This window comes from Micromys minutus (genome assembly GCF_963924665.1).
Source record: "Micromys minutus genome assembly, chromosome: 10".
Classification (NCBI taxonomy): Eukaryota; Metazoa; Chordata; class Mammalia; order Rodentia; family Muridae; genus Micromys; species Micromys minutus.
Window position 1 is genome coordinate 6,323,559 of NC_137979.1, and position 25,089 is coordinate 6,348,647.

General features: G+C 51.7%; 1 protein-coding gene across 2 annotated transcripts; it reads left to right on the forward strand.

The window, feature by feature from the left end:
• On the forward strand, positions 1-23,330 carry SEPTIN8 (septin 8). 2 transcript variants are annotated; one of them, XM_080923599.1, is made up of 10 exons: positions 1-265; positions 12,210-12,330; positions 13,988-14,183; positions 14,513-14,699; positions 15,506-15,667; positions 16,301-16,397; positions 16,661-16,829; positions 16,997-17,129; positions 17,224-17,414; positions 20,169-23,330. In XM_080923599.1, the coding sequence occupies exons 1-10, from the start codon at positions 236-238 to the stop codon at positions 20,173-20,175; spliced, it is 1,293 nt and encodes a 430-aa protein (XP_080779725.1). In that variant the 5' UTR covers positions 1-235; the 3' UTR covers positions 20,176-23,330. The 2 variants fall into 2 exon arrangements, with proteins under 2 accessions (XP_080779725.1, XP_080779726.1); XM_080923600.1 differs by having other exon boundaries at positions 20,350-23,330.
• The last annotated feature ends 1,759 nt before the right edge of the window (positions 23,331-25,089 follow it).

Here is a 25,089-nt window from a genome sequence, read left to right on the forward strand (position 1 = left end):
GCCGCGGGGAGCGCGCTGTGCTGGGGCCGAGCCGTAGGGAGGCCGGTCCCGCGGGCGGGGGCGGGGCCGGCTCCGCGGCTTCTCCCGCCGCCGCCGCCAAGGGGAGTTTCCAGGAAGTGGCCATATTGGATCCATTCAGCCGCAGCCGCCCGGGCGGAGCGCGTCCCGCAGCCGGCTCGTCCCTGCCGCGGCCCCGGCGCTCCCCGCAACCCGCCCGCCCGGTGCGTAGCTCGCCATGGCGGCCACCGATCTGGAACGCATCTCGGTGAGGCCTGCGGCGCGCAGGGACACGGGAGGGGGCGCGAGGCGGGCTGTCAGCACCGCGCGGCGGGGTCTCGAACTCGGGGACCTGGGAGCCAACCCCGGGAGGGTGTCTTGGAGTGTTGGGCTTCGCGAGACGTAAGCTCCTTTCGCGGGAAGAAGCCAAGATCTTGGCTGATCTGGGCAGGTGTGAAGACAGACAGACTCGTGTCCAGAGGGGAGGATCCTGGACGCCCCTGACTCTTCTCTCCCAGGGTGTTCCTGCACCTCTGGGGACTTGCCTTTGCCGCGCAGGTGCTGGTATCTGGGTGCAAAGAGTGAGGATAGAGCCCCAGGGACCCAGGGATTTTTCTTTCCCCAGAACACACACATACATTCTCGAAAGAGCTTAGGGGAGTTGCAGACTTTGGGTGGGAAGAACCCAGGCCCACTGTTCATCTCCACTGCCCTCCCGGGAACCTGGATCCTGGATGTGACTCCAGACAGTCCAGGGCCTCAGTGGTAGGCTCTGGCTCTGCGGCAGCCATTCCCAGGAGCTGAAGTGATTCCAGATACAAACCATTGAGTGTTTGGGCTTTGCCTCTCTCTGGGCTGACGGTCCTTGGTGGTCCTAAGAGGGGTGTCTGTGGACTTGAGACAGGCCATAGCATGTGGAGGGAGGCCTTTCGGGGTTGTCTGCTGTCTAAGGCTGGATTTGGGTGTGTCTGAGAGGCTAGGCTGTGACGGTGAAGGAAGCCGTGTCCTCTTGCCAGCATGTGAGGCCCTGGTCGGCTGGAAGGGGAGGAGGGGAGGGAGGAGGTGGAGGAGGGCCCAGGGCTGTTGGAGGGAGGGAGAATTCTGAATGTGTGACCGATAACGAATTGGTTCTGGGGCTAAATAAGGGAGCCAGGACTTATGTAATTTTGCTATAAATACTGTCATCTGAATTTATATATGCAAATTTTTTCTTTAATCTGAAAATACATTTGTTGGTCTTTGCGAATATGCATAACAAAGCAGGAGCTCTTGGTTTCATAATGTATAGACTGGTGTGTTCTGTGCCCCCTGGGGAGGGGGCTGAGTGTCTTCGAAGTAAGTTTGACTGTATGGGGAAGAGATGCAGAGGCTAGGCCAAACCAAGGTCCACTTCACTCCCGTGGCTGTAAAATGGAATTTATGTACTGCAGGAAAACAGTGGAGTACTTTTAAACTTGCCTGGTGGATGGAGACCCAAGGGTGTGTATGTGTGTGTGTGTGTGTGTGTGTGTGTGTGTCTGTGTGTCTGTGTGTGTTTCTGTGTGTGTTTCTGTGTCTGAGCACTGTGTTTTCTGTGCTTAGCTGACCAGAAAAGGTTATGTCTGTTTTGTATTGAGGTCAGAGGTTTGTCTAACAGTTGATCTTGCCCAGATGAGAGTATGTGTAAAGAAAGCAGCCAGCATCGAATGTCCTGAGAGATTCCTAGAGATGCCACTTGTTGGTCATGGGACCTCTCTGGCTAGCTGTTTAACCCTCCGTGTTACCCAGCCATGTGTGTGTGTGTGAGAGAGAGAGAGAGAGCTGCAGAAAATGTGTTTGCCTTGGTCGCGTGGTGGCCAGAGATATTCTCAGGAGGCCAGCTGCGACATTGTTTAGCTGGGGCTTGGGAAGACCTTGCCTCTGTTTGCTTTTGGATCATGTCTGTGGGAAGTCTTCATATTATCCCGACAGTGAGCCAAAACACAGAGCAGGGACTCAAGTTCAGCTAGTGCTGGAATCTTGGGGCTTTACTTAGTGTGATGGCTATGCCTGAGGGATGGACGCCTTCCCGCCCTCTGCACTCTGGGCCATCTGCCTCCTGGGAGGACTGGTAGGATTGAATTTGGGTGGAGATGCTGGGTGGAGTTGGGCTGGAATTTCGAAGTCTGGTCTCTTTCTTCCCTTCCTTATCATTCTGGGAAAGTAATTTGCTCCCTTATCCTGTGCATAACCATACTGATTCCTTAAAGAGTTTTTTTGGATGGTTAACTGTAGTTTTTGGCTTATTGGAGACATGCCAGCTGCAAGGTTTGGTGGCACGTTTGGAAGGTGTCCCCTGACCCCTCTGGCTGTGCAAAGGTGGTCATAGGGGCCCCTGTCGACCTGCAAACTGTCTACAAGATTATACAGAAGGGTTTGGAGTGGAGGGCTTACTTAACTTGTGTAGGCAGCCCTGAGTTCAACCACCCGTGCTGCCTAGAATTTAAGATGAACTCTCACAGCAATGAACTTTTGAAGATAGAGGTATGTTGGTATCTTTGTTGTTTGTGAGTTGGGGGTGTCTCTCTAAATAGTCCTAGATGTCCTGGAACCTACTATGTAGATGAGGCTGACCTTGAACTCACAGAGATCCACCCACCTCTATCTCCCAAGTGCTGGGACTAAAGGCATGCGCTACCACGCCTGACAATGTTGATATTTTGACTTACCTTACCAGCACGACCTACGTACCGTAGGCCTATCTTGATTATATTTTATTAATTTGTGTGTATCTCAGTCTGTATGTATGCAGTGTGCTTGTTTGATGGTATGCGTGTGGAGGTCAGAGGACAACTCTCAAGTTTTCCATCATATGGGTCCTGGGAATGGAATTTTGGCTGTTAGGTTTGATAGCAGGTGCCGTCTTGCTGGCCCCACATCTCTGACCTCTGACTGGATCCTACTCAGCCTTAGGTCAGCTTAGAGGCTTAGGTCGATGGCTGTTGTATATGTGTGCGGGGCCAGCCCTCAGAGGGTTCTGTCATCTCTTGTCTTCCTTGGGCTATTGGACTCCTGGCACACTTTTGGGGTCCCTCTCTTCTTAGACTCTGAGGCTCACTCTTCTCGAACTCTGACCAGCCCCTGCGACTCCTGTCCGCATCTAATAGAACAAGGTTCAGACTCCTAGGTGAGGGACCCTGTAGGTCCCAGCAAAGCAAAGATGTGCGGGGGAGAGGAAGAAACGTGAAACAGCCTCATACTTGGCATTCTTCCCAGCTAGTCGCTCACCCCCCATCTCTGCTTTATCCTCAGCACCATCTGTTACATCCGTTGTCACCCTGTAATCTTGACACTTCCCCAAAAAGCATGCTATCCAAGGAGTGCCTATTTTGTCCCGAAGCTCGACGTGGGAGGCAGCTTTCTCACCCCAGTGTGGCTCAAGGGCCCTGTCCCCTGAGATCTTCCTATCCTGTGAAAATGACCTTGGCGAACCTTTCTGGGCAGAAATGATAGCTGGGAGGTGCTTGTGTAGCCCCCAGTGCCTGGCTTTAAGGGTGTCACATGTGAATGCCACAGGCAAAGCCATAGCCCTTCACCTTTCTCCAGGAGGTAGGGTTGCCTTTTCCTTCCTCCCTTTTCTACCGAACACACTAGGGACCAGCCTTACTGGGACCTTATGGAATGGTTCGGAGCTATGAGCCTGGTGAGGGGTTGATAACCCAAGGGAGCATCCGACTGCGGACAGTTTGGCACAGGAAGAAAGACTATGGTAAGAGACTGACCAATGAGAATAAGCAGAGGAGAACTCAGGGCTTGTCCAAAAGCTTTGGATGGGCAATGGATGTTTTGTGCTCATTGTCTTTTTGATGTCAGAAGGCTGAGATTGGGTGAGGAAGCAGATTTTCATTGCTGACCTTTCAAAGATGGGCCCAATATCCAAAGACTAGCTTCCACCTGAGGGCTCATTGAGGTGATTGACTTTTGAGCCCTTAGGGTGAACTAGGGAGTGGTCTGTGCTTGGGACAGTAACTGCCGGATGTCTTTATGACTGAAGCCCGGCTTCCTTAGGGCCGTTCCCCAGGGCAAAGAAGCAAGGACCAGCTGGCCTCCAGGTGTTTCTCAGGGCCTCTTCAGCTTCCTGCTTCTGCGAAGCCTTCAGGGTTCTGGGACCCCCCAGCCACATCTTACAATGCACTAGCTTTGTGGTTAACCAGATGTGGAGCTGGCTAGGCAGGGGCAACACGCATCTGTTTGAGGAATGGGATTTCTCCAAGAGTCAGAATGCCCTATTAGGAGCTGGGATGCTCTCCATTAGCTTCTATAGGAGTTGTGTGCATTGTCCGGGCACATGTGAGGAAGCCTAGTTGGGAAGAGGCAGCCGAAGCTTCTTGGCAGTAAGTACAGTTGCCTGTTTGCCTTGGGGTGAATTGGGTGTCCTTAGGATGAGAAGCTTTCAGATACATAGTAGTAAGTCCCTCTAGCTTTATGAGCCAAGTTAGAGGGACAGTCAGAGCAAGAGTGTCCATCTCTGATCATGCTCTCTGGCTATTCCCTGAGGGACCTTCTGGGTGTGGGCCACTGGGGACCCGAGCTTTAGGGGAGCTGTGGGATGGACCCAGACTTCTCAGGCACAAAGAAGACCCTTTTGTCTGCTGCTGAGGTAATTGCATAGCTGTGCCTTCATAGCTGCCTCTGGCCACCTTGGTGCAAGGCCACTCATCTGGAACTTGCCAGCACCATCTTCCATCCTGTGGTGGTAAACAAGGCAGGGAGATTTTGGAACCCACATCCCCCTCCCTCCCTTCTAAGGCTGAGGTTTCATTCACAAGGAAATGCTGCCTCCTTTGAATGGTTGGACCACTTGTGGCGGGGCACATTGGCAGACAGCAATGGTTGCCCCTAGAGTCAGTCCCTAGCCAAGCGGAAAACTGGGGCTGCTGAGCCTTCTGCAGCAGAGCGCCCCATCTGTGCAGTGGCGGCATGGAACATTTCCTCCTCCTCCAGCATCACATCAAAGCCTCAGAATGTGTCTGTGTCCCAGGCCTCCGGGACAGGCATGATCTCAGGAACTCCTCTCTTTTGTTTCTTGGAAACCCGGTTTTGGAAGACCATGTCAAACAAACCATCCCTACTTGTTGGGCTACGGCCTGGCTGTAGGAAGATGAGAAAGCATCCTGGAGAGAGAAACACAGGGTCAAGTACTGGACCAGGGAGAACCTGGTCTTCCTACAAGAGGGTGGGGAATGACCAGCCCAGGGTTAGTGACTGCCGGCCCAACAGCCCTCTGGGTGTTAACCACGTGGGTTCCATGGTGGCACTATGGAGGTTGGTCTGGGTTTGAGTCTTCCTCCCCGGTGTTCTGTTGCTGCTTCTGTAGGAGAGACGCTCTGCCCAGGTGTCCTGGATTGAGGACAGGTATGTCTTGCTTCTGTTCTCCTCAGGCCCAGGAAGACAGCTCCCCTGGCTTTGCCCTCTCACATACAACCTTCTAGTTATTTCCCGTGACCTCTGACCTGGGTTTAGAGGCTTGCTCGGAATCCTGGGACCAGAGCCGAAGCCTTCCCTGGGAACATTCCTAGGATTCCTCTTGGGCTCAAGGACAGTTGTGCTTAACACCACAGTTCTGGCCGGAGGCCTCTGCTCTGGCTATTTTTAAGGCCTAGGCTGCTTGCGAATAGTTGAAGCCACTTTGCCAGAAACATGGGTGGAGAATGCTCCTAGTCGTACAGTGATTCCCGGGGAGGGGGCTTCCTGTCTAACTGGCCGGGTGTACCTGAGGATGTCTTGAGATGAACAAGAGGGCAAACCGTTCTGAAGTTTAAACCCTAAGATAGCCTAGGAGGCACAGGGGCCAGGGCACAGATGTGTTGAGAGACCAGCGCCGTGGAAGACCTGGCATTAGAGAGCTGCTTGGCACCCAGGACTTAGGAACCACATTTCTTAGGTTGGGTGTCTGCTTTGATTCCCGCTCAACCAGCAGCATAGTTTGGGGTTCTTTATTCATCTTCAGCTTTGCCCGTCTTGTTGGTGTAGGTACTTAAGCAGATTTCCAGTCTCTGAAGAGAGTCTGTTTTTGTGTGTGGGCAAGCTGTGAGACCTCATTTCTCCCTAGATCCCACCTCGACCCTTGGTAAAACAGGCAGTTCCTCGTGTCTGTCAGTTAGGGTTGATCTCAAGGGTTCAGAAAGAGCGGTTCCAGACCAGGACGGGGATGTCCCAGTTACCCACTGAGCTGTATAATAAACAAGGTCCTCTGCTTTGTTCTGGATGGCCAGGCACGCAGGATTGCACTTTCTTAGTTTGGTTGCTTTCTCTGATGTGCCAAAGAAAGGATGATGTAGAAACTCTTGGCTTTGCTCAGGATCCAAGAGCTTGTTAATGATTAAAGAGGGGATCTTGGCCGTGGAGTTTCGTATTGTGCCAGATCTCTGAGGCGCCAACTTTCTCCGTCCAGGGGGATCTTTGAAGAACCCCTAGTGAGCACCCTAGGTTGCTAGATACAAAAAAAGTCCAGTCAGCAAGAAAAAGTCCAGTCAGCAAGATGTACCCCTTTTTAGGGCCTTCCAGCCTAAAGGTTTGTCCTCATGGAAGAATCAACCAAGCCAATGGGGCGGACATATCATGTCCCCAGATCTCTCTACTATTCTGTCAGACAGTAATGTCTTTGATCCAGATATGTTCTCCAAGATGCCAAGCCCTCTATTGGGCCCAGTGTTCTCTTTTTTCATCTGTTTTTTAATTTTCTTTTTCCTTTTCACATCTTCCTTTTTTGAGACAGGATCTCACGTAGTCCAGGCTGTCCTCAAGTTTGCTAAGGATCTAAGGATAACCTTGAATTCCTGATTCTCCCTGCATTTTAGTGCTGAGATTACAGGTGTGTACCACCATCCCTAGTTTATACTTAATGCTTATATCTTTCCTTTCTTCTCACTTGGTTTTGTTTGAGGGCAGCACTAAGGATAGAAACTGGGGACTTAGTGATGGCTAGGAAAGTGCTCTACCACTGAGCTACCACCATAGCCGTTGGTAATCCAGGCTAGCCTTGAGACTATGATCTTTCTGCCATGACCTCTTCCACATTTGCTGCTGGCACGTGCCACCAAAGCCGACTTGTTTGTAGGTTTTATTGCTGTTGTTATTATTTTCAGACACAGTTTCTCTATGTAGTCCTGGCTGTCCTGGAACTCACTTTGTAGACCAGACTGTTCTCAATTTACAGAGATCCAACTGCCTCTGCGTTCTGAATGCTGGGTTTAAACGCGTGAGCCACCAGCGCCTGGTTTGTGAGTGTTCTGAGACAGGTCTCCCTATGCGGTTCAGGCTAACTTTGAACTCCTGAGCCTTCTGCCTTAGCCACCCTGACATTGGGATTGCATGTATGTGTTGTCATGGCCTTCCCACTGTTGCCTTCTCACAGTTGATTGCAATCCCAGGGCAACCCTGGGCCCTGTCTGAACATGGGCTCTGCCATTTCTACCTCTTTCTGGAAGTTGCTGTCTTCTAACCAGAGTAACGTGGCCAGAAGTGTGAGTTTCCCAATCATGTTGCCTCCAGTCAGATCCTGAGGAGTGTGGCTTCCTGTATGTGACTGTCCACAGTGCCTGTCTTAGTCAGGGTTTCTATTCCTGCACAAACATCATGACCAAGAAACAAGTTGGGGAGGAAAGGGTTTATTCAGCTTACACTTCCATATCGCTGTTCATCTCCAAAGGAAGTCAGGACTGGAACCCAAGCAGGTCAGGAGGCAGGAGCTGATGCAGAGGCCATGGAGGAATGTTACTTACTGACTTGCTTCCCCTGGCTTGCTCAGCCTGCTTTCTTATGGAACCCAGGTCTACCAGCCCAGGGATGGCACCACCCACAACGGGCGGGGCCAGGGATGGCTCCACCCACAACGGGCCGGGCCCTCCCCTTGATCACTAGTTGAAAAAATGCCTTACAGCTGGATCTCATGGAGGCATTTCCTCACCTGAGGCTCCTTCCTCTGTGATAACTCCAGCTTGTGTCAAGTTGACACAGAACCAGCCAGTGTAGTGCCCCAGTGGTCTCATCTGCACAGCGGAGTCCATACCGCAGCCATCCTCATGGGGGTGGAGTAAGTGTGTGTAAGATGGAAGCTGTATATTTCAGAACTTGTAAGTATTAGCTGCAACTGTGGTGGTCATGAGCATTGCTGCTATCGATCCCCGTTGGCATTTGTGGTGCTTCCCTGGTCTCTATGACACTTGGGTTTACAACGTGCCTGGGGTCAAGGATGTAGTGCCCTCACCTCACTGTCCCATGCCTGCCACACAGCAGATGTGTCCAGTGATGACCGACTGATGGATGAGGAGCCTTCCAAGTGCAACGGAAGCAGAGCGCACTGGCTAAGGGCTAGTTCTGCTCTCCATCCCTGCTGGGCTGGTTAGTGCCTGGTTAGTGCCACACAGGGTGGGAAAGGCTGAGTGACAGACTGTAGCTCTTTTGGTTTAGTTCACACACCATGGTTCTGAACGATGGCTGGTGACCTCTGTTCTTCTCTGAGCCCGTAAACCCGATGCCTGGCCTGGCCTTCTTTGCCCTTTTGAGGTTTCCAGAGTCTCCTCACTCTCTCCTCCTGTGCACGCGTTGTTCTGTGGAGACTAGCAGCCAAGGCATCTTTAACTGCAGTGCTGAGGTTCTACTCTGCTGGGGTTCTAGGCCAGGCCTGGAGAGAGGTAGGCCCCTCGGGAGCTCGTAGCTGCTCTGGCATGTTCTTGGCCCTGCTGTCTTTCGTGAGGGGGCTTTAGTCTTAGGCTAGCTCCCCAGATGTTCCTAAAGGCCTCCCTGAGCCACTTTCTTTGGCATCGTACCACCAAATGGCAGGGCTGTTACCCAGCAGGAGACCTGATATTCTGCCTGAATCCTGGTCACCGAATCATGCGGTGGACACCTTGGGGGTTACCAGTTCTGTGCTGAGTGCCCAGGCTACCGGACATCTGAGGGGAGGGTGACACTTTGCAGTAAGTGGGACACATTGATGCCAATCAGGAGAGCTGGCCTTAGTGAGAGTCATCCCTCAGTAAAGCCAGAAGGTCACATCGGTCTCCTGTCAAGGCAGAAGCCATTTCTCCCTACATAGGTGCACCAGAGATGACACTCATTCTTGTCCTTGATGGTCCTGGGAGGACACGGTGCGGCTTCAGCAATAATGTGGGGGTGAAGATCTTGTCCTCTTCACCTTCCATGGAGAGAGCCATGCTGTGTGAGGGGAGGTCAGGCAAGGCTGCTCAAGGCTTGGCGGGTAGCTTCTGTGGTCCAGAGGCCTTTAGCCTCTGGAGCCCAGAACTGTAAGACATAGGCTGGCCTGTTCTCTCTCTCTCTCTCTCTCTCTCTCTCTCTCTCTCTCTCTCTCTCTCTCTCTCTCTCCTCTCTCCCTCTCTCTCTCCCTCTCTCTCTCCCTCTCTCTTTCTCACTTTCCCCCACTTCCTCTCTTTTTTTTTCTCTCTCATGTTCTCTGCTGAGGAATGTGTGTGTGTGCGTGTGCTCTTGCGTGCACACGTGTGAGCGAGCAAGCGAGTGTGTGTTTTTCCAGACACAGCTGACTTGGTCAGTCTCGGCGGCAGACCACAGACTGTTGGATTGCATCCTGATTGTGTCACCCTTGGAAGGAGAGCATGAATAAATATGCAGCCTTCTCGGCGAGCACACCATGCCTTCAATTTTAGAGATTTTCATTCTCACCTAAAAATAAGCTTCAGACTGTTCTGTCCTGCATTTGATCCGCAGGCTGCCACAAGCAGGAAGCCTGAGTAATGAGGTCCTGTGTGAGGTGGGCAGGCGACACCTCGTGTGTGGCAGGAGTTGAAGATGGTGTTCATAGGGAACATGGCTTCCCCAGCCTGTGGCAATCTTTCCGAAGTGGGAAGAAGAGGTGGCCAACCAGGAGGCATAAAATGCCAAGGATTGGTGCTGGAAAACAGGACCACTGTCTGGGATGGCTGCTGTGTAGTGTGGGGGAGCAGCTAGGAACAGGTGCCAGCAAGAAGACAGAGACAGAACCACATCCCTGCCCCCCCCCCTCCCAGCCCAGAGTTCAGGGAAGCTGCTGAGCTTAAAAGGTGGACTTTGGGGCTGAGAGATGGCTCAGTGCATAAAGGTACTTGCTGTCAAGGGTGCTGACATAAATTCAGTCCCTGAAATCCACGTGGTGGAAGGAGAAAACGGAGAAGTTGTCCTGTTACCCCTACAGGGGCTTTGTTATCTGTGGGAACTCCATACCCAATAAATAAGCAAGTAAGTAGATAAATGAATGTAAAGGAAGGGGGAGCGCAGGCATGGCTCAGTTGGCCGTGTGCTCACCTAGCATGCACAAAGCCCTAGGCTTGGTCTCCAGCACCGCATAAAACTAGGTATGGCAGCAAGTGTCTGCGACTGCAGCGGTGGGAGGTGGGCACAAGAGAAATAGAAGTTCAAAGTCATTCTTGGCACAGCAAGTTCAAAACTAGCTAGAGCCTGTCTCGAAACCAAACCAAACACCCTCCTAACCCGTCCCCCAACACACACACACACAGGAATTTAGAAGTAACCAGTGGGGCTGGAATTGAGCCTGGTGGGAGGATCTTATTGCCAGGCAAAAGGGTTGGGGGAAGGGAATCTCTGTTGTTTCTGATGGGAGCACCGAGAAAAGAAAGCTACCTGGTGGCCCTTTGTCAGGTTGCATATACAGCCCTAAGGGGACTTGTTCTGAGTGGGTAGATGGGGACATAGTACCCTGGGGATGGCAGTAAGGAGGAAGGGTCATTGTGAAAAATAGGTTCCAACAGGAGTCTTTGGAGAAAAAAGGGTTTAGGGCAAACCTGGCTTATTTGAAATGGGTAGAAAGGTCACATTAAATCTAAGTTCCTTGTAGACATAGTTAGGCATGGTTGGTACAGGTGTAAGTGTCCTAAGGCAGGTTGGGTTTTTGTGCCAGATGCCAGACTGGCTAGAGAGGACAGGCCAAAGGCAGCAGGGTGTGTCTGCAGAGGGAGAGTGTCCAGGTTCTGAGGAGGCTCTTGGGTAGCAGAAGCCACAGGGCCTCCTATCTGCCCCTGACCCCTTTGCCCACTGTGTTGTGTGCACATTTACAAAAGGGTTACCGTGACATTGCCGAGAGCTCCACTTTGGGGCCGTAGACATGGGAGACTGAACTCCAGTGCATCTTCCTGTCCCTGCTGTCCCTGGTGGTGGTTAGGGCGTGGGCACTGAGAAAGAAAGAGGCATGGTTCTGCCCAACATGGAGCTATGTGGGTCTGGGAGCCTGTTCTCAGGGTAACATCTACTACCACTCTCAGCGTGGCCAGAGGAAGTGTCTACATGGTTGAGTCCAACCGTGACTTTGTCTTTGGGTCTTATCGTTTCTCTCAGTAGTTCTGCAGATCAAATCCTGTGGCTCCTGCTCTCCTAGGGCCTGCTGCCCACATCTCTGTTGAGGTCAGGCCTCCACATTCTCTCCCACAATCTTCTTTTTAAACAGTCATGGCTTTGGTAAGGTTGGAGGTGTCAGAGACCAACACTGAGAAGGAAGTAAAAACCTTCCTTGAGCCTCAGTTCTGACTCTGTCCGTCCTTGGGAGTCTTGGTTCTGCTAGCTAGGTCCCTGCAGGAACTCTGTTGGACTCTTGAGCTGTGGAAGGCAGCTGTTGAGGATGACCAGCCCAGCCTGACAGGAGGGCCCTCTGATGAACTCAATTAGGAGGGGCTGGGAAGAAAGGCCCATGAGGGAGTGGCCACATTCCCACCTTCCTCAGAACTGCCTGCTGGAATATACCCTCCAACCTGGGCCTCTTGGGCTTTTTAAGATCCAGAAGAAGGCTGGGGATCTACCTCAAGTGGCAGAGTTCTTACCTAACATGTACTACATCAACCAGGCCTGAGGTGCATGTCTGTCATAGCAGCATGCAGGCAGTGGAAGCAGAGATTGGAAGCTGAATGTCATTCTTGGTTGTTGTAGCAAATTCGAGGATATTTTGGACTACATGAGTTCCTTTTTAACAAAAAAGACCAGGAAGCTGGGTGTGCTAGCACACACTCATCATCGGAACACTTGGGAGAGCAGACAGTGGGATAGCAAGTTCAAGGCTAGCCTGTCTCCAAAGTGTGTGGGGGTCACCCAGGAGCCCCTCTGTGGGAATGTGGCATGTACTTTCAAGGTGTATCCTGGGCTGTGCCAAGAACACAGGCACCAGGGTCAGGGCTAGTCTCACACAGGCACATCTTTCCCCGGGGCTCACTGTCCTATGCTTTTCTTGGCAGAACTCGGAGCCTGAGCCCCGGAGCCTGTCCCTGGGCGGCCATGTGGGGTTCGACAGCCTCCCTGACCAGCTGGTCAGCAAGTCAGTCACTCAGGGTTTCAGCTTCAACATTCTCTGTGTGGGTAAGTGGCCTGGCCATTGGCGGAAGCTGGGTGAGACTTCTCGGAGCTGGTGCTGTGTGCTGGGCATCTAGCAGGCTGGGACTGAGGGCTTCCTAAGCAGAGAGAGAGAGAGAGAGAGAGAGAGAGAGAGAGAGATCTTGGGTCCAGGCTTCAGTTTTGCCTCTGCCAGGGTCAAGAATGGGATTAGATCCAGGATCTGACTCAGAGTTGCCACAAAGAGGAAACAGAAGTGGGTCCATGAAAGTGCTGTCTAAACACTAAAAGTGGGTGTTTATCATTAGAGAGTCACGTCATTAGTTCATTCATTTCTTAAAAAAAAAAAAAAAAAAAAAAATCGGGGCTGGAGAGATGGCTCAGTGGTTAAGAGCACTGGCTGCTCCTCTAGAGGACCAGGGTTCAATTCTCAGCACCTATATGGCATCTCACACCTGTCTTTAACTTCAGTTCCAGGGGATGCATCGAAGCAGGCGTGCGTGCATGCGTGCGTGTGGTGCACATATCTGTGCATTCAGGCAAAATACCCGAACACATAAAATAAATAAATCTTAATGAAAAGCAAACAAATTTTAAAAATTTACAAGGCTCCAGAGATGACGATGTCAGGTGGCTCACAACTACTTCTAGCTCAAGTTCCGAGGAACCTGACAGCTCTTTCTGCCTTCCTTCCATGGGTAATTGCACATGCACACATAAATAAAAACAAATCTCTAAAAAATGTCTCCTTCTTACCACGCAACAAGGCAGTGGTGAACCAGAGCCTGCTCTGACACCAGACCTTCTCTAGTACACGTCCGAACAAACACAACATGACTGGGGGTGGGAACGGGGCTCCATGTGTCCAAGGAGAGAAGACTGAAAGGCCCTCTGCAGGTATCCCTTGGGAAGGAGACCATGTGGACTTGAGGTTGCCCAGGCTACAGGGACCAGCAACTGATGGTTTCAGGTCCTGTTCCTGTGGACCCATGACTGCCTTGGCCTAAGGAGGGTGGTGGCCAGAATAGGCTCTCTGCTTTGTGACTGGGTTCCTTTGAAGCCAGCCTACAGTGGGATCTCTATAGCCTAATGCTGCCTTTCCCCCACTCTGTGGGGAAATGTCACATGCTCTGCACAGCTGTGTCTTACATCAAAAGCTTCCTCTAGGACTCTTCCTTCTGAATATTGTTTTTATCTTTCCCATCCTTCCCTCCCCCTTGCCTTTTTTTTTTTTTTTTTTTTTTTGAAACACGTTTACTCATTTTTGAGGAGCCCATGACAGGGCAAGCTGAGCAGTCTCTTCTCTCCTCCTGTCATGTGGGTTCCCCGGATCAAACTTGAGTGACCAGGCCTGGCAGCAAGTGTCTTTCTCTTCTGAGCCATCTCACAGATCTGTTTTTGTTTGGGTGTGTCTGTGTGCACGCGCCTGCGTGCGAGCGTGCGTGCGTGCGTGCCTGCGTGCGCTGGGATGCAGCCCCAGAACCTTATACATGCCAGACAAGTACTCTACAACCGAGCACCTGCCAGAGGCCGCCAAGGATGGACAGTGAGGAATGGAGTAGGAGGCTTCCCTTCTCACTCAGGAGCTAAAGGTCTTAGAGCCCACCTCACCTAGTTGCTAGCTAGAGACAGCCCTGTTCTGGACTTAGTATCCACTTCTCTCCCTGCTGTTCCCTCGCTCCAGGGGAAACTGGGATCGGCAAGTCCACGTTGATGAACACACTCTTCAACACGACCTTTGAGACCGAAGAAGCTAGTCACCATGAAGAGTGTGTACGCCTGCGGCCTCAGACCTATGACCTCCAAGAGAGTAATGTTCATCTCAAACTGACCATCGTGGATGCTGTGGGCTTTGGGGATCAGATCAATAAGGATGACAGGCAAGAGGCGGGAAGGGCGGGCCCCACCTAGACGCCTCAGTACTGGCTGACCTCTTTCCTAACACTTCTGGAGTGCTTTGTGCTCCAGACTGCTCTCTCTATAGCCCTAAAGTGACCTAGGAATGCTGTTAGGGAAGGGCTGAGGTCTTGGGCCATTAGCAGACCTGTTCTTCCTCTGGGAGGCTATAAGGAGAAGGGGTCAACCAGCCTTCTACACCCAATAGGGCAAAGCTGTTTCCGGGGAGGAGAGTGGGACCAGCCTGGCTTGGGCTCTGGACTGTCCTTGCTGCAGCTGGTGTCTGCCTCCTAGGTGATAAAGCTGTCTGTAGTTACAGGCCCATAGTTGATTACATCGACGCGCAGTTTGAAAACTATCTACAGGAGGAGTTGAAGATTCGCCGTTCCCTCTTTGACTACCATGACACGAGGATCCACGTTTGCCTCTACTTTATCACTCCCACTGGGCACTCCCTGAAGTCCCTGGATCTGGTGACCATGAAGAAACTAGATAGCAAGGTACATGCCCTCCTTTTCACCTGACCTCGGCCATCTTCCTCTGGAAGGGGGTGTGTGGTGGCTGCATTTGGCTATGCCTTGGTCAGCTCGGTCCTCTCTGGAGTCTTGGTTTTCTGTGACCCTCATTGAACTTTTCAGAGCCCTGTTCCAGGCTGGCCCTAAGCCCTTTTCTTACTTGGAGCCTTGTTCCTTGTGAAATGACTACCTCCTCCTGCTGACCCTCTGCCCAGTGTTCCCTTCCATCTCAGCCTTTCTTTGCTTTCTGGCATGGCTTCCCCTTGGTTCTCTTCTGAGCTCACTAGAAGAAAAGAATGGTGACTCAGAGTTAGATTCCAAATGAAGGCAGAATGCAGTTTCATGAGAGGTCAAGGAAGGTTGGGGTCCTGGGGGACAAGTGCCCCTCCTAGTGGCCTTTCACCCCTCATGACTGCCTTTCCATCCCAGGAGTTAATTATCATCATGAAAAATGGGGTAACTTTGGCCTGGGAGAGTTTAAGCCCTTTCCATAGCTGCTACTCCTACGTCACCTTACCTACTTAGTAGGTGGCTTGGTCACCACTACTGTTTCTGTCAAGCTCCAGGCCACTTAAGACCTTCAGAGCATCCTGGGTCTCAGTTGAGTATGTCTACAGTGACCAAACCCTGGGGCCTTTAGAAACATTGCAGTTGTTACAGTTCCGGCCATCACAGTGGCCGTAGGTGGCTGTAGCCCATTGGGAGTAGCTATCTTTCCTGTTTCCTGCTCTTAGCGCTTGTCCACAGTCAGTGACCAACCAGCCTGCTGCCCCGTCCCCTGACCTTCACAGGTGAACATAATTCCCATCATTGCCAAGGCTGACACCATCTCCAAGAGCGAGCTTCACAAGTTCAAGATCAAGATCATGGGTGAGCTGGTCAGCAATGGAGTCCAGATCTACCAGTTTCCCACTGACGACGAGGCTGTTGCCGAGATTAATGCAGTCATGAACGTGAGTGAGGGGCGGTGCCTCAGGGCTCCAGAGCCAGAGGGCTTGGAGACACCAATCTGAAACACAGCCCCAGGAACCCTATTCCCAAGATTTTATCCTTAGCATCTCCAGCACAGAGAGGTGTGTGTCACATCCCTCCCAGAGATCCTGTGGGCATGGGAGTAGGGGACTTGTTTACTGGGTTTGCGCTAAGGGTCCCCTAGATCTGAGTGTCTTGAGTCCTACTCTGGGTGGGCATGTGTTGCATGAAGGAGTGAGGAGACGCATGGCCAGCGTTTGGGAATCTGGAAGACACACCAGAAGAGGGCATCAGATCCCATTACAGATGGTTGTGAGCCACCATGTGGTTGCTAGGATTTGAACTCAGGACCTCTGGAAGAGCAGTCAGTGCTCTTAGCCACTGAGCCATCTCTGCAGCCCCAGAGATCTCTCTTGTTCCTAAGAAGAGCACACAGACAGGCGTACCCAGTTCCCTGTTCTCACAGAACAGTTCCCTGAAAGATTAGAGAAGTCAGCCTCTGACCCCAGAGCCTTACAAAAGGCTGGTAGGCTGTCCCTAGAGTGCAGGGGAAAGAAGAGAGCCTGTCCCCTGACTCCAGCACAGGGCTCACACAGAACTGGACCCCTTTTCAGGCACACCTGCCTTTTGCCGTGGTGGGCAGCACAGAGGAGGTGAAGGTTGGGAACAAGCTGGTTCGAGCACGACAGTACCCCTGGGGCGTGGTACAGGGTGAGTGTTGGGCAAGTGGGGCCTTGGCTCAGTCTCTTCTCATCCTGCAAGCTGAGGCCACTAGCCACCGTCCTGTCGTCCCTCCCCATCTGCACAGCCACCTCGCTCTGTGGAGCTTCCCTGAGGTACCTGGCTTGTGCTGTTCCTCCACATGTCTCCATGCCTTCCTCTTGCTGTGGAGCTACGAGGCACCCAACTACTGCCCTGCTGCCCCCCCCCCACCCCGGCATGCCTGTCTCATGCCTCTCATGCCCTTCTTCTAGTGGAGAATGAGAATCACTGTGACTTCGTGAAGCTGCGGGAGATGTTGATCCGGGTGAACATGGAGGACCTGCGGGAACAGACCCACAGCCGGCACTACGAGCTCTACCGGCGTTGCAAGTTGGAGGAGATGGGCTTCCAGGACAGTGACGGTGACAGCCAACCCTTCAGGTGAGAGCCTGCGCAGCCTCAGCTGCTCTGGTCACACCAGAGCTGTCTCAGGCCTGTAAGCCTCAGGCAGAGGCTGGCAGAGCCCTGAGCCCTCTTCCCCAGCATCTTACCTGACTTGCTATGGCTGCCTCAGTTCCACCTTTGGTCTCTCCTCTGGGTCTCCACAGCCTCCAGGAGACATACGAGGCAAAGAGGAAGGAGTTCCTGAGCGAGCTACAGAGGAAGGAGGAAGAGATGAGACAGATGTTTGTGAACAAAGTGAAGGAGACCGAGCTTGAATTGAAGGAGAAGGAACGGGAGGTGTGTGCTGGGCCTGGAGCGGCGCTGAGGGAGGTGCCTGGGGTGCGGTGGGGGTATGTCCTGCCCATACCCAGGGGCCTCCCTTTCCCTCCAGCTCCATGAGAAGTTTGAGCACCTGAAGCGAATGCACCAGGAGGAGAAGCGTAAGGTAGAGGAGAAGCGCAAGGAGCTGGAGGAGGAGACCAACGCCTTCAACTGCCGGAAGGCGGCCATGGAGGCCCTGCAGTCACAGGCCTTGCATGCCACCTCACAGCAGCCTCTGAGGAAGGATAAGGACAAGAAGAAGTAAGTGACCTCCCCCTGGGGCTGGCTCCTTACCCCTGGGCTCAGTCAGGCTCCTCTCCACTCCTCCGTCCCTCACGCTCACTGCTCACCCCCAGCCTCACACTCACTGCTCACCCCCAGCCTCACACTCACTGCTCACCCCCAGCCTCACTCTCACTGCTCACCCCCAGCCTCACTCTCACTGCTCACTACCCAGCCTCACAATCACTGTTCACCTCCAGCCTCACACTCACTGCTCACCCCCAGCCTCACACTCACTGCTCACTCCCAGCCTCACACTCACTGCTAACCCCAGCCTCACACTCACTGCTCACCCCCAGCCTCACACTCACTGCTCACCCCCAGCCTCACTCTCACTGCTCACTACCCAGCCTCACAATCACTGCTCACCCCCAGCCTCACACTCACTGCTAACCCCAGCCTCACACTCACTGCTCACCCCCAGCCTCACACTCACTGCTCACCTCCAGCCTCACTCTCACTGCTCACTACCCAGCCTCACAATCACTGTTCACCCCCAGCCTCACACTCACTGCTCACCCCCAGCCTCACATTCACTGCTAACCCCAGCCTCACACTCACTGCTCACCCTCACCCTCACACTCACTGCTCACCCCCAGCCTCACTCTCACTGCTCACTACCCAGCCTCACAATCACTGTTCACCCCCAGCCTCACACTCACTGCTCACCCCAGCCTCACACTTACTGCTCACCCCAGCCTCACACTCACTGCTCACTACCTAGCCTTACACACACTGTAGTTTGCCCTCACCTCTTCACTTGCTCATTGCCTGTTCCTTGCACCTCCATCTTGCTCTTGCGCTAGTGTCTCAGTGTCTGTCCCCCTGGATCTCTGTCTCACAGCTGTTTACCCTCCATCCAGCCCTGCGCCCCGTGCTCCCCCTCTCCTCCCTCATTCTCCCATAGCATCCTCAGCATCTGGGGCCTCTACACTGCTGTAGTGACGGAGGCCGGGTCACATGGGCAGTGAATAGCAGGGAAGCCGAGCAGGTGTAGCTACGGGAGACTGGGACAAGTCTGTCAGGCCAGGAGAGGGTGGAATGTGGAACTGTCTTCATTTCCTGCCAGACTCCAGCAGACCCGTGCTTCTGCTGTGGCTGTGGCACGTGGCCCCCTCGGCCTCTGAGGCTGGGCTTGTGAAACTGGTTGGCTGGTAGATGGTGACCCATAACAACAGGGACTCACAACAGGAAAGTGACTCAGAGCAGTCGGCGCTGTCCTGGTCACTGTCATCTCCACACAGCTACTTTGGAAGACCTGCGGGGCTGAAAACATGGCGGCTCCTGGCAGATCTCCAAGGCTGTGTCAGGGAGCAGGGCTGCCCCTCTTGTAGGGGCTGGAGCAGTTCTTGTAGAGAGTAGCAGATGGCAAGGAAGGAGGCTCTTCCTGCGTCTGTCCGCTCACCAGACAGACAGAAGGACTCTTTGTCATGCTCCCTTAACATTTTCTTTGCTCGCCCCGACTCGCCCCTGCTGCCTCCTTCTTTTCTTTGCCTTTTAAAACAAAAGCTATTTATTGTTTATTTTTGTGGTTCTGGGGACTGAACCCTGGGCCTCGCACATGCCAGCTGAGTTCTCTACGGCTGATCTACATCCGCAGCCATATTGGTGTTCTGCACACTTTCCCTCGTCCTTACCTGGGGTCTGGTACCTGTCTCCAGTGGCTCTCAGTCCCCTAGTCTCTTTCCTTCAGGGACTCAGGCCACATCATACCATGGTGTCCCTGTCCACCTCAGTGTCCCTGGACTTTGGCCTGTGTTGGTCTTGCCAACCCGTAAAATACATAGGTCATCCATCCTCACCCTCATTCCTGGGCTCCTGGTTTCCCCTGTATTGGTTAAGGATTAAGGATGCATGCACCCAGACTTCTGTTCTTGGGGGCAGTGGACTCTAATGGCCAGGGCCACACAGTGGCATGTTAGCTGTGGCCCTGGGATGCATCTTCATGCATGAATTCTCCCATGTCCTGCCTCACTCCTAGATGGAATTCCCTAATGCACAAGCATCTACACTCTCTGTCCCTCTGTCCCCCCCCCTCCTCTGTCTCTCTCTGTCTCTCTCCTCTCTCAACTCTCCTGCCTCAGACTTCTCACTGGGGCAGACAAAGCACTCAGGACTAGATGTACATGGGGGTTCCCAAGGTTTGCTGTCTGCTTTGGGACAAGTGTCCCCCCCTTTTGTAGTCTTGCCCATCCAGATGCCTGGCAGCATACCTGTTCCCGGGAAGGACCCCAGGCCCAGTTCCCCTCAGCCAGGAAAGTTTTACAGTTGCGCTCAGCCTTGGTCCCATGCCCAGAGCTTGGTTTAATGTGTTTGGAGGTTGAGGTGCAATGTTGTGGGCTTTAAGCTGGCAGCTCAGAGATGCCCCTCTTTCTTGGGGGAACAGATGACAATGGGTACACGCTCAAATGACTTTGTCCTGCTCCCTGCCAGCTTGGTTCAGGCTTCCTTCTGAAAAGTAGAGGTTGGTAGTCAGTATCCCTAAATAAGAAACCAGGAGAGGCCCCAGGCCAGGTAGGTAGCACATGCCTATTTGCATCTATCTATGGAGCTAGAGTTGGGGTTCGGGGTTTAGGACTCACTCCCTCTTGCACTGGTCTACTGGGACAGGGTGGGCCAGGCATGCATTTGGGGAGTGGATGCTTTTCATGGCCATTTAGTATACTGGCTTTGGTTGGTTTGTACTCATTCTTTAAATTTTAATCAATTTTTGCGAAATTACTTCCCAATCAGATTTTGACCCTCAGCCCGGGACGCCACAAACTGAAGCGAGTTCCCTGCTATGCTCATCACAAATGCCAAACTGACTGCTCTTTCCCAGTGCCCAGTGCTGTCCTTTGCTTCTGTTTGATTTGGTCTGTGTATCTTTTAATGTGTCTGTTTTGTTTTGTTTTGTTTTATTTTTATTTTTCAGTTAAAGCACGCACAGATTTACATGTCAAGAGCGGACTTTAGGCTTTCATGTGTTAAACTGCTTGAGTTACACCTTGTGACCCTTCTCCCATAACATGGTGTGAGGATGGACTGGGAGCCGGTACAGACTCCAGTGTTTACAGCCTTGCCTTGTCCCTACCCACTGGCCTCAGGCTGCCTGGGCCTGGTCAGCTACCCTCCTCTATGCAAGTGCGTCAAAGCCATGAATGCTGGAATCCAAAACTGACAAGGTTTATTTTTTCCAGAGCCGGTGGCTGGTCTTCCATTTACAGTGTCACTATTCCTTGACGGAGCAGTTATGTGCCGCTCTGGTGATGGCCCCAGCCAGTGATGCTAGGCCTAATTGTTCATCGTCGAGCCGGCGACTCATGTGGTGCCCTAGGCCTGGTACATACATGCTGCAGAATTTGCCCGGTTCCTTGTTATTTTAATTTTTCTAACCCAGACCTTAATTTCAATAACTTTTTCAAGTTCTAAATTTTTATTTTGGCACCAGTGTAAAGACAAATTAATATCTATCTCTCCCGTTATTTTCATAAGTAACACAGATTCCCCTGAATTTTGTTTTTTAAACTAAAAAGATCTCTAAACCTTCTTACATTGAAAGCAGCCCTATAATAATAATACACAGGGAGAGGTGGGAAATAAAGTTCCTATTCTGCCAGTGTTTGGGACTTCTTTATGGACAGAAGTGGACCCCGAACAAGACCACACCCAGCGTTTTTACTGTGAATGTAAATGGAACAGCAGCCCCAGACCCTTGTCTCTGCCCTAGAGGTGCTACCCGTGACAGGGACCAATTGCATGTGTGTTCAGTGTTTGACTCCAAAACAGCCGCCTGCTCCCAACTAGTGTGCTCAGGGGGAGAAAGCTGTCACATCAAGGCCATTGTCACTTCTTTCCTGGCTGAGTCACAGGGCAGGGAAGTAAAGGAAGTATCAGGATGATACTTGGGAAGAGAGGGAAGGATAGAGAGAAGGAAAACGAAACGCCAGAGACTAAGACAGTCCCCTCCAGCTGTACTCACCAGGTAGACACTTTGAAGAAAGTGTCCACCAGGTGTGATGGTGCAGTCCTGTAGTGCCAGCACTTGGGAGGTAGGAAGCCAGAAGCTGGCCTCAATTACACAGCAAGCTAGAGGCCAGCTTGGGCTGAGACCCTGTCTCAAAAACAAAATGAAAATAAGAAAAGTGCTAGCAGCCGTCTTTCTCTGCTCCTGCTAGTTTGCAAGCCTCAGAGTTGAAAATGGGGGTGAACACTAGTGTCCTTACTGTTGGTGCAGCACCAGCCTGGTCTCTGGGCTCCCCCAAGAAGATACACTTCATTCTGAGAAGCTAATCACCCAGTGGACCCCTCACTGAGAACCAGAGGGAGCCACACTGGTTCGAGCTGCATTCAGTTTTGGACCCCGGTCTCCCTCCCCACCACCGTTTCCCCCTTTCTGCCAGATCCGTCTCATTTCTCCCAGGACCAGTCTGGCTCCTTCCTGTCCCTCTGATATGGTGGTTCATTCAGAGTGATCTAGAGGAGAAAGAAGGTGGTTGTGAGTTCTCTGAGGCACAACTGCCCAAAAGGCTCACAGTACGTGAGAGGTGCCTCGAAGCAGGGGAATAAGATTTGTTGATGCTCTGAGGAAAAATCCCCCATGACCAAGGTGGACTCTGGCTATAAGTCTGGACACTTGAACTATTTACAAAGACTGTTTTAAAATATCAAATTAGGTCTAGGTGCCTGAAAGATTCTTGGGCATCACAGCTGGTCCGACTCTGGTCATAGCGGAATTGATGCTGGACTTTGGTGTCTGAGGCAGAGGTGAACTGCAGGCCAGTGACTCCTCTTAGGGAAATTGTGTATGTATTCACTTAGGTCAAAGCCTGGCCTTCAGAGCAACCTCTCCTAGCCAATATATTCTAGAGACCAGAATGATGGCCTAGTGGATCCACTGGCTGCTTAAAAGACAGGGTTACAGGCCCCTAGTCCATGCAGAAAACTCTAAAGCCAGCAAATTCTATCACCATCCCTTGCAGCTCACCAAACATGGGCATACTAGAAGGCTGTTATGTTCAGTGGCCACCTTTGGCCTAAAGTTTGCCAGCATCCCTGGAGAAATCTTGACTCGAATTTTTTTAGGGTCTAATTCCTCCCAATGGACCCCATCAGCTGTGGCAAGTTCTTCCCCTGTGTGGAATTTTGTTATCTTTAGCTGAGGTTAAATTAATCTTTGTCCTGCAAGAAAAACATGAATCTTGCCCCCTGAGGGCCCATGTGCAGCGGGGATTTATTCCTGTTTTTTTTTTTTTTTCATGTCATCTGTTGGCTTCAGGAGGATTGCCAGTGTCCCATTGCCATTTACTGTCCTGTCTTCCTTCCGTCATTTTGTTTTGTGGTAGGATCACCATGTGAGTTATAGTCTAAACCTGTACTTTTGAGAGAGAAAGGATGCTGTTGATAATCCCGTCATCTCCTTAGGCGCTCAGGAGGCTGAGGCAGGAGAATCAAAAGTTCAAGGCCAGAGTGAGCCACTTAACAAGACCCCAGGTCAAAAATTTTGTTAAAATGCTGGACGAGTGACTCTTGGCTAGAGAATGTATTTTGCATGGTTGGGGACCAGGTTCTCTCCCCAGCACTGAGAAAAGAAAGCCAAGTCAGCAGCCATCAAGCAGATATACCCCAGGCCATCCAGGATGTGCGTTGTCCCTTGTGCTGGGTGGTGTGAATTCTGGCACCTGTGACTGTGCAGACTGACCCCGCGTACGTTCCATGTGTGGACTCCCCTTGTCTGGGGCTCATACTGGGTAAGAGGCCCAGGAAAGCCAGCTTGCTTGTCTGTCATGTCCCCGTGCATTTCTCAGACCACTCCAGATGTCACTCCATTTACTCCTCCATCCATGGGCTCGTTTCTGTTCCTCCCCATCCACTTTGTACTCATTTTGTTTTCATTAAATTTTGCATTTATTTTGAGTTTTTTTATGGTGTCATTTTTGGGCAGTGGCTTTTCTGCTTCGAGTTTCCCAAGCTTATTAACATCCCATAGCTGTGGCAATACACAGCCTACTTCCGCTGTCACCTTTGTGGAGGCGAAGCTGAAAGGATTCCATTTCCTGCTGCATTCACGTGTGCTTGAACACCTGTGGGCTGGAGGAATCACAGGAAAGAGAAACTGCAGTCTGTGGCTCTTGAGTTATAGTGTCCTAGACTGGGAAAAGGTGTACACTGTCCCCAAGGAGTTTACAGCTTTATTAAGGACGCTTGGCTTGAGATAGCTCATTGTGTGTTCTCAGCTCCTGTAACAATATACTCTAACATCTATAAGCCTCACCATCCTATGGTTAGATAGTATTACCGCCCTCATATTATAGGGGATGCCAAGAAAGGTTTCATAATTACCTAAGGCAACACAGCAAGCAATGGGAAGAGCTGGGATTTGAATATTGGTTATCTGTGTCCTTAATTCCTGAGCTAAAGCTTGACATCCCAGCAGGATCTGGGGAAGAGTGGGGATGTCACTGTTAAAATTCGGTGTGATGGTGTGGGCCTTGGGCCAGAGGTGGAAGCCTGGGAGTTCTGGTGGTTGGAAAGATGGAGCTACCTCTGGGCTGTGTCATCTCCATTTCCTGTGGCCCCAGTTCTTCACTGGCCCTGGTCTCCCAAGTGGAGACAGACCCCAGCCCCTGATACAGTCTTGGTCTTCTAACAATGCACAGTGTTGTGTTGGCAGTGGAAGGGTTAACTGCCCAAGAGGAATCATTTCATTGGTAGCCAGGTATGTAGTGGCACAGGCCTTTAATTCTAGCAGTTGGTAGGCAGAGGCAGGGATCTCCTTGAGTGTGAGGTCAGCATGATCTACAGAGCTACTTCCAGGACTACATAGAGAAAGCCAGTCTTGAAAAGACAAAATAAAGCAAAGAGGGTTTTTTTTTTTTTTTTTTTTTTGTTTGTTTGTTTGTAGACATACAGAGCAACAGGCCATGTCCTTACTCTAGTCTGAGGCTCTCAGGACTGCTCTCTGCCTGAGAATATAATCAGCTTGAGGACAGGTTACAGCTACAGCCACGTGGGTAACAGGTTGATGTGCTATGTAGCAGACACCCAACCCCACAGGTACCCACACTGGTGCCATCTGATCCACACGGTGTCCACTCTGGATGGAACACAGGATACCAGTCAGCAAGTCTTGCCTGCTTGCTCTGGGTAACTAGAAACGTCGGAACGCCAGGTTTCTAGCAACTGTCAGCTCCCTGCTCTCACCCCTCAGGACCTGCCTGGTAGATGGTTATTGACAAGATCCAAGAGGTATATACATGACTCTAATGAGATATGCACAGGCTTCAGTAGTGGGAAGTAGGTCTCCAACAGCCCCTAAAGGCAACTGAAGCATTTTTACAGAAATCCCTGGCCAGGTGTAATGCTAGGAGCCCTGCACCCCAGTATGACCAAGTTGAAACAGGAGAGTTTTAGGTTTGAGGTCAGCCTGGGCTGCAATGCTACTTGTGCTCAGAAATAATGATAGTGATAATAATAAATAATAAATAAGGGCTGGTGAAATGGCTCATTAGGTAAAGGAGCTTGCTGCTAAGCCAGCCAACCTGAGTTTGATCCCTGAAACCCATGTAGTGGAGAGAACTAACTCCCACAAACTGCCTTCAGAGCTCCACATATATACACACACAAATAAATGGGGGAGGGGACTCACATAAGCAAAATCAAAATATAAAATGGT